The sequence below is a fragment of the Gouania willdenowi genome, chromosome 8 (genome assembly GCF_900634775.1).
Source record: "Gouania willdenowi chromosome 8, fGouWil2.1, whole genome shotgun sequence".
Lineage (NCBI taxonomy): Eukaryota > Metazoa > Chordata > Actinopteri > Blenniiformes > Gobiesocidae > Gouania > Gouania willdenowi.
The window spans coordinates 27,530,860-27,547,760 of NC_041051.1; the positions used below are offsets into that span (position 1 = coordinate 27,530,860).

General features: G+C 38.8%; 1 protein-coding gene across 2 annotated transcripts in view; it reads right to left on the bottom strand.

Moving 5' to 3' along the window:
- Positions 1 to 2,057: 2,057 nt before the first annotated feature.
- Positions 2,058 to 16,901, bottom strand: part of ntn1b (netrin 1b) — a 56,045-nt gene continuing 41,201 nt past the window's right edge. For both annotated transcript variants that reach the window (XM_028455898.1, XM_028455897.1), the window contains 2 exons: positions 11,347 to 11,421; positions 2,058 to 2,913 (listed from right to left, as the gene is read on the bottom strand). In XM_028455898.1, coding sequence (XP_028311699.1) covers positions 2,594 to 2,913; positions 11,347 to 11,421 — 395 coding nt within the window. In that variant the 3' untranslated portion in view covers positions 2,058 to 2,593. The remainder of the gene's footprint in view (positions 2,914 to 11,346; positions 11,422 to 16,901) is intronic.

Sequence of the window (16,901 nt, forward strand, 5' to 3'; positions counted from 1 at the left end):
TAATTTGTTTTAGCCAATCACACGGCAGAGCTACAACAACAACAAGGCTCCGCTGGTGAAAAACATACGTCTTTACCGTCCAAGAATGCACAAAGCATCTCTCGCTGTTGATCTTTCAAAAAGGAAATGCTGGATTATTCTAAAACTGAGTTTATAGCATCTTCCACACGTTCATCCTCCTGCGTCGACATCGTCAAATCCGGATATCCCGCCCTAAACCACAACACTGCCTCATGATTGGTTTGAACTGGTTCGGTTCGCTTCTGAAGGGTAAGGGCTGGAGCAGCACAAGATGAATTCTGGTGTTTGTGAACACCAGGAGAATCCATCTTGCAGGCAAGGTTAGCATAGAAGTATTTTTACTTCATTTTTACTGTCATTTCTTGTGTTTCTTCACCAGAAGAGGACAGTGGTTCGCTTGACACCATTTTTGTTCTGGTTTGTTCCCAGTATTCCCTATATAATCACCTCAGTCCGTGACATATTCAATTACAATTCCGCCCAGAAATTGAGCATTGCGTCAGTTGAGGCAGGCATGGAAGTCAAGCTAGCCAGCCCCATCAGCTGTCAGTAGCCATCCACTAATTCAGTTAATCATCCAACTGGCAATGTTCATTGCTTCCCATTGGTTAGAGTTAGTCATGACGCTGTATTTAAACCACTGCAACACACCTACTTCCGCATGCTTCATTCGCAAAGGCCTCGCAACCCACCCCCACCCTTGCTCCTCCTCTTCTGTCTATTTAACTGACCGCTCTCTCTGCTTATGCCTTTCCATGTAGTTAATGGAAGAGCGAGGGGGCGCTCCCTTCACTTCGGGCTTTCCATGCAGCTGCTGGAATGGCAGAGAGGTCCCAGAACAGAGCCTTATCACCAAATCTAAACTGCATGCTGATAAACAATTTTACTAAAGTCATCCTGACTGAATTAGATATTTCTGTGTTACCCCAAAAATATACATCTGCCATTGTTTTGCTCCAACATGCTGGAAAGTCACATTGGCAGAGTTTTGCGGGGGCAATCACAATGACAATGAACTAAAAACACTTCTATGCGTTGGTCTACAGGACTTTACATCCCACAATGCAATGCGCAAAACATTCTCGACAACGTCAAAAAGACAGTGTTCACATTGAAGGTCAAAACAAACTTTTGAGCGACAATTTCAAACTTTCACATCTTTTTTCAAGCAAATTATCCTTAATTTATTGATTTACGAAGCCTGAACCTTTTCTGTATCTGATTTAAAAAAACACTTAGCGTCTCCATAAACTTTAAGTGATGACAATGAAAAAAAAAGCAACAACAATCTCTGAGAATAAAGTGTTTCATCCAATCAGTACGGCAGACAAATAAACCCTATATTTCAGTCAGTTCTGCACAGGGATATCATAGGGTTTCTGATAGTTAATGAGACTATACGTGCTAAATATTTTTCACATAAACAATGTTTGTCAACATATCTCATATGTTTCATCAAAATGTCTGACCAGGAGAAAATAAGTGCATGGTTGACAAGTCTACTATTCTCGATGCTACAGCATCATCTATTAAAGAACTATGCACATATGGTTACATCACATTGCAGAGGTCACATCCACAACATACATAGAAATGAATAAAGTTTGGCTGTAATGGGATTGTTAGACTGAGGAGAAGATAATGACGTAACTCCAAGGCAGGATCTGGGAGCAGATTTATTTAAAAATAAATCTCCAAAGGTGTCAGCAGGTTGCAAAGAACAACTTGTCTTATGTGTGTAGAATCCCTCAATGCCATGCAGTAACTCAGGGGCCAAACATACTGCTGTTTGATCTCTAGTGGGCCACAGATTTTAATTGGCAAAACGAGTAATTTCAACATTATTGTGTCCTAGTTTATGCTTCTACGTTTACATAAAATACAAAATATGTAAAAAAAAAAAAAAAAAAACAAAACCTGGCAATATTCAAGCAATAAGTGACAGATATCTTCACTTTACGTTTTCTATATTTTGTGACCAATTTCTATGTAATTAAGGGACATATGTCATAATTTGAGAAAAATGTAAGGTTTGGTAAGAATTTTGAGTTTTTTCAACAGTTTAAGATTAAAAATGACTTAAGTCATGCAATATATGCACTGGAGTGGGTCCCTCCAAATATTGTTGAGTTTAACTTACACAATGATTCCTGTTTTCTCTGTGGGCCGAACTGGATGCTCCAAAAGGCCGCATTTGGCCACCGGGCCACGAGTTTGACAAGTGTGCACTAAGTGATGAATGAATTGATGTGTAATGAATGATTTTTTTTTAACACATACTATAATGGGAACTTGTTTGAATGAGACCTACTGGATCGGTAGCATTAGGTGCAAACTCTGCAATTATACAACAATATAAACCTGGAACAAAACACAGAACAAATGCAGAATGAGCTCCTTCACAAAAGTTCCTAAATCACTAAAATCTCTTCGCTCCAGCACAGAGCAGCAGCACTCAAGTCATTCCCATCATCCTCCTACTTTTCATTGTTGTCTCTCTATGTGTTCTTCTCTTCCTGAAACCATTCTACCAGAGGTGGTACAACCTCCCTTTCACCCTCTGCGGCTGTTTTTAGCACTTTCCTCTCTTGTCACGCTGCTGGAACTTCCTCAGCCGGCGGCCCCACAGGTCCTTCCACGGGATGAGCAGACTTCCCTTGTCGGCGACGACGCCGCTCTGTCCGGGGGAATCGTCGTCTGTGCCCAGGAGCAGGTACTTCCTCCCAGGCTTGATCTTGGGGCACTTGCAGGCCACATCCTTGGCGCGCACCCACAACAGCTGATCCCCACGGCGGATGCGGTTCTCGCCTTGTTTGTAGACAGAGATGATGTTGACGGTGAACTTCCACCATTCGCCCGCTTTGTCGCCCTTGAGAACGTGGGCTTGGACAGCTGATGGAAAAGGAAAAGCAGAGGGTAAAGAGCAGTCAGAGAGCGCAATCCTCCACCACGAGATACAGACAGTTATCTGGATCAATGATCCTGATCATGGTGTAATGATCATTCACACTTTAAAGGTGTGTAAGAAATGTCTATTCCCTTAATAACAACATAGTGGATCCATGTATGGACACCAGAGGTGAAAGTAATGGATTACATGTACTCATGTTACTGTAATTAATTGGTGTAAATTAATAATAATCTGCCATTTGTTGTTAGCACTATGTAGTTTAATGACTTTTTATAGGCAAATTCCATTCCTTTACAAACATTTTCTAGTACAGTATATACGGTAGTTATCAGAGGTGAAAGTAATGGATTACAAGTTCTCACGATAATGTAATTGAGTTGCTTATATGGGTACTTTCTTGAGTATATTTATGAATCAGTATTTTTTCTTGTACTTAAGTACGTTTTAAAAGAAGTAAAGTCATTCATTACATTTCTATACCCAACATTTACTGAGTAAATTATTGTTTTTTTGTTTTAAAATGATCAACGGACATTGTGAAACTACAAAAAATGAAATGACCAGACAACAATCAAATGCATCACATCATAGACGACCAATCAGATTAAAAGTAATGCACGGTGTCAAAACAGCATTGAATGCTGTTGATTTTCTCAGTTTTAGAGTTCATAAATGTAGGTATATTGAGAAATTTTTTTTTTATTTTGAATTGAATTCATTGGTGTTATTTTATTTAAAAAAAGATTAGTACATTTTGACAAACCTTTTGTTTTATCCAGATGCCTTTGTGGAAAATAAATGAAGTTCAAATTGTGCACGATTTGGTCTCTTCCTTTTTAAATGTATACATGAGATGTTTACTGTATGCAAAGGAACCGTATCACTTTGAGTACTATTTAATTGAGCTACTTTTTACTTGTACTTGAGTATTTTATGGATGACTTACTTGTACTTGAGTATAATTTCCTTCATGATGCAGTACTTCTACTTGAGTAGGATACTGTATATCAGTACTCTTTACACCTTTGAGGGGACCCTCATTTATCTTTGAAAAATCACAATGAAATGCACAATCTGGATCCAATCCAGATGAAACTTAGTGGGGTAATAAAAAAATAAACATAGAGTCAGATTTCATTAAGAATCGTCAATTATGAACCAATATATGAATTTTTGAACTTTCCAATGATGAGAAATAGGGATTTCTACAATTTCTTAAGCTGATCCCAGATAAGTATATTGATCTGGACCCTCTACAAAATTTATTAGAACCTTCAATGGCATGTGGTACATTTTTAGTCACAATTTGGTCAAAACCTGTTATGTACTTTTGACATAATCCTGCTAACAGACAAAGAAAGAAAGAAACATCGGTGAAAATATGAATAAACTCCATCACATACCAACACCAGGGTATCCCCCAGAATGAACTGCATGTAATCAATGATTTTAGAGGCTGTCTAAAAAAAAATAAATAATTACAGATCAGGACTTTCAGGGGACAGCAAAACTGCACACGCACACAAACACACATTGGACACAGAATATAAGTAGAAAAATATTGTAGAAATGCTTGACTTCAGTTTCTGAAAAGACATCTTCATAAGAAAAGAGAGTGGGGGTTGATTTGTTCTTTATATCCAAAAGAAAATCCTTGATAGAAAATGTGCACATCTGCTACCAATACATGTTTCCCTAGAGGTCCGTCAGGTATTAAGGTGACACATGAACAACTTAACCGACACCTCGCCCCCCCGAGCTAAATGGAGCTGGACCTGGTAGCCATTGGGACAACACTTGTGGCAAATATTTTCACACCAGGAAATGAGGAAAGCTTCCCTGGCAGGAGCTCTCCTGCAACCGATTCTATGTCTAGTTAAGCAGCCATTACTTCACCAGTACGATTACAACAAGAGGCAAACAGCTCGACTGCGTCAAAGCTAATCTGTGCTTCAAGTGAAGTGCTTCACTGTGTGTGTGTGTGTGTGTTAGCCAGGAATGTGCTATTCCAGTTTAAGTGTGCACAGTGGAGGGGGGGTTCATTTAGAAATGTGAGAATCTAACCTATCAGACAAACTAATCTGTAAGGATTAGTCAGTGGGACACACACCCTATGTCACACCCACATATACACATAAATACACAATGTAAAAACACATTCTCTATCTTTGAAACCAAAACATTAACCTTCAAAAACATATTATAAAAACATGTTACAAAAAATAAGTGTAGTGGTCAGGGTTTGGGTCAATTACATTTTTCAATTACAATTAAGTCCTCAATCACCAATTAACAGATTACAGCATTTTTTCCAATTACAATTAAAAAGAATTGAAAAATAAAATAAAAGAATTGTTTCCCCCTGAAAGACAATTACAATTATGCTCTCAATTACTAATGTTCAATTATAAATAATCACTGGAATAAATAATCCCCAGAAGTGCATCCTTCCTTGTGTTAGCTTTCTGTTAGCATCGCTTATGATAACGGGTCAGTTTTGACCCATGTCTTAAATCATCTGTAAAATACACTAAAAAATATGAACTATCATCAAATTTGTTTCTAATCTCTTGGTTAGACTTCCTAATCAATTAAAAATATTGATATTAATATTCTTGGTGTGGGTGTCTGAGACTGTTTTTTGTTAGTATACCCCTAGATTACAATATCTTTTAAATGATAAAATGATCCTGAAGAGAAATGACAGGTAGTGGGAAAAGTTGATATGAAACATATTTTAATAATTGTTACCTACGTATGTGTAAGCCATAGAACTGTAACATGGTTCAACAGGATTGCATTTAATTAAATCGTAATGAACAATTTTTGTAGAATTTTTGTGAAATTCCATAGAATTACAATTACAAAGTCAATTATAATAACACCATAAGTGTAATTAATTTTCAATTATGCAATTACAATTATAATTGACCCCAACCCTGGTAGTGGCAATAATATCAAACATGACAATCCAGCTAGGAGGACAGCAGCAGTTTATTCTCCCAGTTCATTGTAATCCTTTGGAGATAAAAAAAAAAAAAAATATTTAGAGAAATAAAAACTCTTCGACTTAATTTTAATATGTATTACATGAAACGCTATCTAGTTTTAGTGCGGTCAGCAAACTATAAAAGCTAACAAACCAGTCCCTCAGTGAGACTTTTCATAAGTTTTAGCCGTAGCACCATCACCACCAGGGGTGGAATGGCCATCTAGCATACCGGGCAACAGTCCAGTGGGCCAGTCAGGTCTGCTACGTTTTTAATTTTTTTGACGAGCGAGTGGAGGCAGACATGGTAACAGGTGGCCAAAAATGGTCCAAAAGTGGCAAAAACGTGGCAAGAAAACAGTGTAAAGTGTCTAAAATGGGCCAAAAGCAGTCAAGAGTGGACAAAAAATGGGTAAATAAAGAGGAACCAGGTGGTATGTAATGGCAAAAGGTAGCTTAAATGGGCAAAATGTTGGGTAAAAAGGAAAGAAGTCGTATTTATTGGGCAAATGTTATCTTATTTAGATGAAAAGTGGCCCAAAAAAATGGATGAAAATGGGATAAAAGTGTCAAAAAAAAACCTTGCAAAAATGTGTCAAAACTTTTCGAAAAGGAAGGAAGTTGCAACATGGCCAAAGGAAATAGGTAAACAGGGGTTAAAGATTTCCCCCATTTTAAGGTTTTCTGGTGGAATAATAATTCAAATTAAGGCATAAAAAGCCACATGTTGAGAGTCACTGACTTAATAACAGCTTCTACATAGTGTCCTCTGATAATGTAGTGGGCTGGTCTGAACAGAAAATGCCAGGGCTGAATATTTGTCTCAGTCCACCCCTGGTCATTACTGATGTTCATCCGTCGTCCCTCTCGCAGTCAAAGCCAAACAGGGAAGTCGGGGTGTTGAAGTATGTGTGTCAGTGCATGGTGTGAGCAAATTGCACACAATTTCAGAAGAAAGGGGGTTTGTTGAGCTGAGTGGGGCGAGCTCTCACAGCCCTGCCATTCATCGCAGCCCTCTCCTTCATCCACACACATAAAGGGTGTGTGAGGAGGGAGCGAGGGGTTGCTATTCGCCTTCACAGCCGCCAGTTAAAAAAAAGGTTTCAGGAGAGTCGGGATGTGTTTCCGACCTTCTGAACGGTCCTGGTCTGGCTCCCAGAGGCCGGTCCAACTCCACAGCGTGAGAATCCAGCAGGAGATAGCGTTCGCCTCCTCCTCCCCGGGAGTCGCCATGAGCTCAGCGGTGGAGGAGACTGGGTTACTCTCTGTCAGCGTCGGCCACTCTTTCTTTCTGCCTCAAGTATGTTTTCATGTGGTGTATTTAAACACCCACACCTCTGCGCAATCCGTCCAAGCCAAGCTGGACACCGGAAAGCGAATCAGTGCACGGTCAAGCAATCTATTAGAACAGTGGTTCCCAAACAGGGGTTCATGTACCCTTAGCGGTATAGGAGCACATTGCAGGGGGTACTCGGAAAGATTTAATAAATTAATCTAAAAATAATTGGGAAATGTTCCTAGTTACTTTTTAGGCTATTTTTTGGACAAATTCACCACAAACTAACATTACGATTGCTCAATAAAATACTATATTTTCTTGAAATTTACTCAAACGGGATTAATTTATGCTGTAGAGGCCATTTCATCACACTTCTGACAATAACAGACAATAATTAGGTATATATTACAAAGGAGAATGTATTTACTTACTATTCAAGTAATCATATAAAGTTGCATGGTATTTTTTTTTCTAAATAAATAAATTCCACTTTAAATTTCACTTATTGTTTTGAATTTGTAGATTAGGCCTTAGAGAATCAATGTTGTGAACCAATGAGACACATTTAGGGGTTTAGGAGAGCCCGCTGTTCCACAAATGAAAAAGCATATGAAACTATGGAGAAGGGGTACACATGATTTGACCAAAATGCAAAGGGGGTAGATGGGACAAAAATTGGGAAATAGAAAATATTATTATAGTATTAGAAAATAGCGCACACTGGCCATGTTTACATGAGAGCTTTAATTCCCCTTTGATTCAGAATGAAAGTTTAAATCCTCTTTAAATTGATCGTGTAAACACTAAATACCGAATTAAACTTAAATCCGAAATACAATGGCTGGTTTATTCCAATTTTAATTCTGATTTAAATGCATCCTCGATCTTGTAAACGGTTAATTCCGCTTTAAGTTAATTACGGTCATTCTGCCCATTCTCGTCCTGTCGCAATGACACGGTGGTTACAACATAATCCAAGATGGCCTCCCGGACTCATGTCAAGACTATTTTTTTTAATAAGAGCCTTAGAAGACATGGATATAATGAAAAGACGGAAGCATAAACATGTGGACATTCACACGGAAACAGACTTATTACACTCAGACATCGGCAAACGGAACAGACTACATCGGGGGACAAGCCTTGCACCAGACCCACTGAGCTTTACTAATGACGCGCGGATCATTATAGTTCTCCTTTCACTCATTGTCCTGCAGATGGAGTTAGAGCAGCTGCTGAATTAACCGCTGGCTTTGATTGACCTAATAAGGGTCGTCTGCCTTCCTTCTCTACGACTCTATCTCCTTCTCCTGCTCAGCTGACCAAAGTGAAACCGTGTGTTTTTGTAGAGCTGCTGCTTCAAAACCACAATCAAAATAAAAGTGAAAACAGTTCTTATTATGTAGTCTTCTATGCTGTAGCCGAAATGAAAAAGTTTGTTCTGTGTATTCGCCACCTGTCCAATCAGAACCCTTCCCCACCCCCGGACCTAAAGCGGAATTGAATAAAGCCAAATAAACCTGTTTTCCATGTAAACCTCAATTTGGAATTATTATTTTCATGTAAACACAAAGCAGAACACTTTATTTCAGAATATTTTATTCTGAATTCATAATTCTGAATGACCAATGTTTGATAAATGTGTAAAAGTGTGAAGTCTTTTATAGGCAGTGAAACCAAAACATCCTCTCATCCAAAGTTCTTCTTCTACCACCATTTGACACTGTGTGGCAGAAACAGGCAAAGCCTAATGAAATTAAGGTTGATTTAATTATCTAGTTGAGGCCTCTGCCCCCTCTTGTCATGTGATAAGTGAGTGATCAGGGCGATGGGTTACCCTTGGGTGAGCCCAAAGAGGTGAAGGAGGATGGCTGGGCTGCGGTGGCTTTGAGCACGATGCTGGAGCGTCAGTAAATACGCGGCCCTTTGATTCATTGTCCCCCTTTGGTTGGGGGCGAGGGAGGGTACGTGTATGTAAAGGAGGGTGTCAGACGAGAATATAATCCCTTTGTGTCCGCCGTCTCCGTAGCTACGGCCGTGATGAAAAACAAAAATTGAATAAACAAAACATATTTCTTTCTCTCCGGGGTGGCAATCCGTCACCGTCGGCTTAATTTACCACCTGTTTGCGCCCAGAGGAATGCTCAGTGCCGGCGGAGCACACCAACTGTGTTTAAACAGAGGGGCCCCTTCCCGTGACCCCAGGGGGCCTGCACCTCCACCCTGCACACGGGGTGTTGTGTTCCCCCAAAAGAACAGAGAAGAGACCACAAAAGCTCTGCAGACACGCCTGAGAAATGAATCCGACTTGGGCAAAGGAAATGCACGCTAAGCACAGACTGACAGGCTGCTGCAGTTGGACACAATCTTGGTTTTTATATGTTTTTGTTTATTTATCATTCTTCTTGATCAGGGTCACTGCATGGAGCCGATCCTTTTAACAGGTGGAGGACGCAAGAGTCTGCACATGTACACAGAGGGAGTGCAAGAACAAAAAGGCTTATCTTTCTATTTCCTGCAGGTGTTGATCTTTGGTTTCTGTAGGAGCGATTACCATTACTACGCTGCATCATTGATGATCAAAATCATTCATTTGCCTCTTTGTCCATGTTATTGCATCGTGGGACACAGCTGTGTTTGCCGTACACTGTGGGTACCAAACGTATCAGGGCTCTGTGATGTGATATTTAACTACCTGGCACTACAAAGGCAGAGGTAGATGTGCCTCAGCTGCTTCATGAGGGATAACAGGCTGACTGCGTGCTGTGCTTTCTGTTTGATTTGGCTTCTTTTAGCCTTAAATTTGAGAAGATTTGCTCTGTCACAGCCGGAATATTTCCCCACAGCATCGTCGGCTTAATGTGTGGAGACAAACCCAATGCTAATCATTAGCAGCTCCAACAGGACGGCGGTTAGCATTAAAATGCAGACAATACCGGTGCATATGCAGGAGAACAAGTTAGCAGTATACTTTAGCCCAGGGGTTACCCACCTTTCTGAAACTGTGCGCTACTTCATAGGTGCGTGTTGTCCTCTCACCATGGAGCAGACAGGGACAGAACTGAGACAGGCTTAAAGCATCCACTGTTGAATCAATCCTTATTCTGCACTAGAACATTAAATCCAATGTCTCATGTACGCACTGCACCTGTGTGATTGTTTCCCCGTGCGCTGACCTGATGTTGACATTAACAGTTTATCAGGCTTACCACTAAAACAAGCATAAATATGTCATTTTTATGAGGAAAAAAATAGGTTTTGACCGTCGGTTTTGGGTCGGGCATGGATGTAAATACCTAATGTCTGTCGGACCTGTTGGTTTCGGTTTTGCTCTGGCGGGTTCGGGTCAAAGCTTGAAGGTTCATATCATAAATGGTCTGTGTTTAAAAGCACGAAAAGCCAAAAAAATATTATTTAGCTGTCTTTTTCTTTCTCCTTGTCCTCCTCCACCTGCTCATTCATTCTCCGGCTCCACAAATACGACAATGCGCACGTGGTTCAGATTGGATCTGCATACCGTTCACACTAGAGTCTGATACAGGTCACATTTTGAATAGTAACAAGAACAGACAAACAAAAAATTGGATCTAAGCAAAAACACGGAATTGAGCATTAAGGCTTGCAGTGTGAAGGTAGCAACCATACTATGGAGATCAAAACAAATTTTGGAGCGGAAATTTCAGCCTTTTACATCTTTCTTAAAGTAAATATTCTCCGATTTATTAAGTATGATCATCCCGACCAGCTTTGAATGAAATCCAAAGATCCTTTCATTTTAGCTCATCCTTCTGGAAGATCATTTATTCACTGGATAAGATTCAAGACGAGCGATCTGACTGATTCCACTTCAGCTTCAATGGTTTGTGCACGAGTGAGATTATTGACAGGACATGGGAGACTAAAGGAGATCATTAATATGTTTAAAGAAAACTATCACATACTAAGCTTGAAGTTAAAATTATACAGTGGTCATTTGAACGCTGTGTGATATTTGTGTTCAACAAGACTTTTCGATCCGTGTTTTTGAACTTCCCTGAAAATCAAAAGTTAAATCTGATAGGTTACAGTAGGTGAGACCTCTGAGGCAGTACAAAATAAAAAGTCAGATTAAGAAGTTTGACTTCATTTCTCTTGAGTGGGACTCACCGTAGTCTTTTTTGCAGTACTTCTTCATGGTGATCTTCATCTTCCCCTTTGAGGCTTTACAGTAAGATTCACAATCTGAAAGTTTAAAAAGGTGTAAAGAAGTAAGAAACTTTTATTTTACAATGAACACAAAAAAGGGTCTCAGTATCAGCTTAGTGCACGTTATATTTGACCTCTTACGTCACACTTTTCTGACCCCCGGGGCCCTAAAGTTGCTACTTTGAAAGTGATTAAAGCTTCTACACATACTCCTATGTCTGACTGCACACTCCTAATATACGCCTGTCAGTGTTTTCCATCCTAGCCTGCTCCCTCGTCAGTGTCCTGGCATGCATTGTGCGTGTTCTGAGGGCTGCACGAGGTCAGTCCTGCACAAAAGAGGGTCACGGGGGGAAAATTAGTCGGAGACCAACGCAAAATTAGCCTGAACTCAGCTCCCACTATATGAATACTACAGCTCCAGTAAAGACCCAGGCCTACAACACACATGCTTTTTGAAAAAGTCACATTTCAATCACTAATAATAAAGACAAAGAAGAGCATGTGCTCGGTTCAAAATAATATAAACAACATTGTAAGTTATGTACACTTTTTTTTTTGCCTGGAAACTATACAAGTCTTCTTGTAATAATATATAAGCTTTCTTTTTTTCTTCACAATATCCTAATGACTCCATATCCATTGCTTGTACTGTTCTACTCAATTTTAGTGGTTTATTAAATAATAAAATAAAAAAAATATAAAGCAAACGTGTACAAAGAAGGTATATCACAAGTGTATTAACATGCATGAAAACAACCAATTGATCACTATGGGCTTGAAAATGTTGCTAATGGATCCTATACTTTTACTGTGCGGCTAGTAAAAGTATATTAATCATATTGCTAATTTTATCTGGTTAATAAAAGGTAAATATTAGAAAAATAAGAATCATGGGTACACTCTGGCCACCTACTTAAGTAGGTGGCAAGAGTGCAAAAGGAACATTCCAGCATTAAAATGCGCGAGTGTGCATGTAATTAATATGATATAGTGCAAAACTGTGCTTAACAGCTTATCACAAAGGGCCCTTTTTATTCCAACATAAATAATCTAAAACTGTTTAAAATGCATTTTCGTACATATATATAAAACAGACTTCTGAAGGCCCTCCCACCTTGGGTCCTGGGTACTGAGTACCCTTTACCCCCCCCAGTCCGACGCCCATGCAAAACATTTGGAGGAGGAGATGCAAATAAATGTAATTTATCAAACCCTGGACTAAATATTCATGAACTTGTGCAGTTATTTAGCATGTTTGACAAGCAGGGGATGAACTTTTACTGCTTTATGCACTAATAACTGCAGTTATTGTTTTAAGGACAAGACGTAAGTAAAATTAACGGATGGAACAGATCTTTTCTGTTCAATCAACACTTTTCTTATTATCTTTACTTGACTTCATCTGCTGTATTTCTTGTTTTCCCCACAGCATTCCCATTCCCACAGATATCCAACCATATTGTGCCTATACTCACACATAAGAATATGTTTAGTGGTCTTTTACACTAACACCTCCAATATTTCATTCTGCGCTTGCGGCCACTTTGCTCTCCCACATCAAGGTCTGCGAGTGGAAAATGCAGCAACACTTTACTTGAAGTGTTATACATAAGGCTGACATTATCTGTCACTAGCATTAATGAGGTGTCATGAAGGCTGACATTAAGTGTTGTTTGCTAAATTATGACACCTTTGGAGCTATGTTGGCATTTTCTGGGTTAGGTGGAGGGTTCTAGTGTGGTTAAGTAGGGTTAGTAGGGGCGTAATATCAGCCCTTATGTATAAAAGGACTATTCAAGTAAAGGGTTACCCAAAACACTCATTTAAATAGGTTGTCTCCCCCACTTTTTTTGCATATTGTCATCTGCGTGTACAATCATGGTAGATCACAACTTAATACTTGCATTTACACCCAATTTAGTGCCACACACGAAAGCTTCTTGTTGGTTCAAATGGCTGTATACATTAAAGATATAGAGAACATGAACATTTTTTATGTTTTGGGAGCTCTCGCAGCTTATTCTCACCACATCATCACAGAGTAACTTTGCTCTGCAGCAGTACAGTATGAGCTGTGTGTTCTTTTTACAGCCCACAGCTCCTGGGCAGAGGAAGATCAATATACTGTGAGGCTGACGTCCAAGAATACAATGGTTACAATACATCTCATCGTGGATCTTCTATATTTGTTGGGCGAGAAGCATCCCTACATTTGGTCTTATGATTCCACTGGTGGTGCAATTATATTTATTGATAAATGTGATACATTGCACCTGGTGTAAATTAATAATCAATTGCCCTTTGTTGTTAGCACTATGTAGTTGAATGACTTTTTGTAGTACTCTTGTTACTGTAATTGAGTTGCTTTTATGGGTACTTGTACTTTTTAAGTATATTTCTAAATCAGTAACTTTACTTGTGCTTAAGTACATTTTAAAAAAGGTAATTTGTTACATTTCTACATCCAACAGTTACTGAGTAAATTGTAGTTTTTTGTTTTAAAATGATCAACGGACATTGTAAAACTAAGACAACACTCAAATGATCACATCATAGCCGACCAATCAGATTAAACGTAATGCATGGCACAAAAACATTTAGCTACACTTAGAGCATAAACATATTTTTAAAATTTTAAAATTTATTTCATCTGTATTATTTTTTTTTAATTGTAAAATTTGACAAACCTTTTATTTGTTCTAATTGTGCAAGATTTGGTCTTTTATAAGTTTATACATGAGATGTTTACTGTATGTAAGGGAAACGTGGCAAGATTTATTACCAAAAATCTACGTTAGGGGTTGAAATTAACTAGTAACTTTTACTCTATGTATTAATTGAGCTACTTTTTACTTGTACTTGAGTACAATTTAAATCAAGTAACAGTACTTCTACTTCAGTAGGATATATCAGTACTCTTCACACATCTGCATACTGTATACTACTGTAATCACCAGTGGTACTGTTAAACCTAATGTGAATTAAGAATGAGGGATTATACCTAGAGATGGGCAATGTTATTCATTATCGGCCAATATTGGCCATAAAATGTGATATTGAATGACAACAGTACCTGTTTTTCCACTGATATTGAAAAAACAATATGTGCTGTTATTTGAGACATGTTAAAAACAATTATGGCCCTTTTTTCTACAAATGAATTGAATAAGGAGGTTGTATTTTGCACGGATAATGTGTATTTGTGGGATACATCAAGTGACGCATCACAATAAAAGTAGGCTGAACCTATTATTTCCATTGAAATATGTATTCTGTGAGGTTGGTGGGGCTTATGATGGATGATCCATCAGAACTTTATCGATGGCCGCTCAGTCCTGCTGCCATGGCTCCAGCTACCCTTTAGAATGAGGAAGAGGATGTTGATACCAGGGGCCAAACTGAAAATTGAAATCATTTGTTCCCTCCACTTTCCACTGACTGGCACAAAGTAGAGCCAGACTATCTCCAAGTGTACCCCCCACAATCCGCCCCCTCGTCAGCCTCTCCTAAAGCAATAAGCCTTGTGCTTTTTTCTGAGGTGGGGGTGGGAAAACTAGGCTGGGCAGTCTGAAAAGAAAGGAGGGGGCAGTTGAGAGTAAGGGGACCTTTCAGCTTGCCTGAATATGGACAAACTTCATTATTTCTTCCAGCCCTCTGTCCAGTCTTCCCTTTTCTTCCCTATTATACTCCATGTGAATGAGGTTGCCCGGGTAATGATGGAGAAAGAAAAAAACGCCCCTCTCCTCCCTCTCTAGAAAGAGAGAGAGGGGGGGGGAAAGAGAGGTTTAGTACATTGGTTGAGGATCGAATTCATGTATGTAGAGAAAACATCGGTGCTGGAATGCCTGGCTGCTTTTCTGCAATGGCGGGAAAAGTAAGAAAAGAGGAAATCCGAAAGTAAATGAATTTGATGCGTTCATATCGAGCGCGGCTGATTTCCATGTAAATGAAGTGGTGACGGCAGGAGGCCTTTTTATCTCCTGCTGCTCCCAGGAGCCTTTTTCATACCTTCCTTTGATAGCTGGCGTTACCAATTAGCCCTTTAGCCCAAACGCTGCAGCGGGGCCATTACACCCGCGGCTCTCATTAAGGTCCAATCTCCCGCTGCGAGGACAAACGCCGCCTTTATGCATCTCTGCGGCAGCGGCGCGTTCACTCTGCGGAGGTCTCCGGGGTCCACACAGCTCTTAATTTGGAGGGTGGTGTCTATTAGGAGTTTCTGACATGAATCCAAACTCTGCTCTGAATCTGAATTGGCAGTCACCGGGACAGGAAGCATGAAAAAAAAAAAAAACCTGAGTGAAATCAGCGGCGCCGCTTTGGCCTGACGCTGACTGATTATTGGACGAGTCCCTATACTCACAAAAACCTGTATCATGGTAGAAAAGACTCAAGGTAAAGTTATCAAATACACTAGTGAGGTAATGTTCTCTTCTCTCATCTCTAAAATATGCTATATTTATATTTAGGTATAAGTTAATGAGTCACTTTTGCACTCTTTTAAATGTACATACACTTGTACACCTTGTGTACACAAATGGCCTGTCTCACTACTTCAGACCTATCCATAGATATAACATTTATTATCATTTTCACATTTTGTGTTGACTTTTTATCATGAGAACCTCCTTCTTTTTTTTTAGCACGAAAAACACAATATATGCAGTATTTTAAAAAATGAAATTTTTTTGTTGAAAATTTTACAGCCTAGACCGTGTCATTATTTGACAGTGAAATTAAATTTAATGCATTATTTTTGGCACAAGGACATTTTATATTTTGCAAGATTAAGAAATCCAGGCCTTTACAGAAAAGTACCAATACTTAATGCAAATGTCTCTGGTTGGTAGTCATTACAGTGTCAAATATGTTTCAGGTGTAATGATTACACCTAAAACATATTTTCCTTTTATTTTGAAGGTAGAGGCTTTGATCTATTAGGTATTAATTGAAAAAACATTATGATATGTCATGATTTCACTCTATGAAAAATATGTGGTTACAATGGGAGTCAATGGGGCAAATGTGGTCACAAGGTTACTTAGTGTCAGTATAATGCATATCTCCTTTTCTATACATTTTCAATTCACAGGAATTAAGCAAATAAACATGAAAAAAACAAGAGTGGCAAATTTTTGTGCAGCTAACCTTAAAAATGACTGGAATATTAAGAGGAAAACAAACAAAAACACCTAAAATGTCACTTTTGGTTACAAAGATGCTTCAAGGGTTAATAACAAAATAAAAAAAATTGTTAAAATTCCTTTGAGATAAATAACGACGCACTGTAAACCCGAACATTCAAAGTAAGTAAATAGATTAACTAGTTTATAATCAAAATTATAGAAAAAGTTCTCTTAATTATGTCAAGTTGGTGTTCTTCCTTTTTTTAAACTAATAACTTATGTAAGCATAACTTAAAAACACAACTTAATAGAATTAAAATTACATGCAAAGAATGACAAAGTCCTGTTGTTTCAAATTCATACAACACTTTGATTCAACTGTTATCA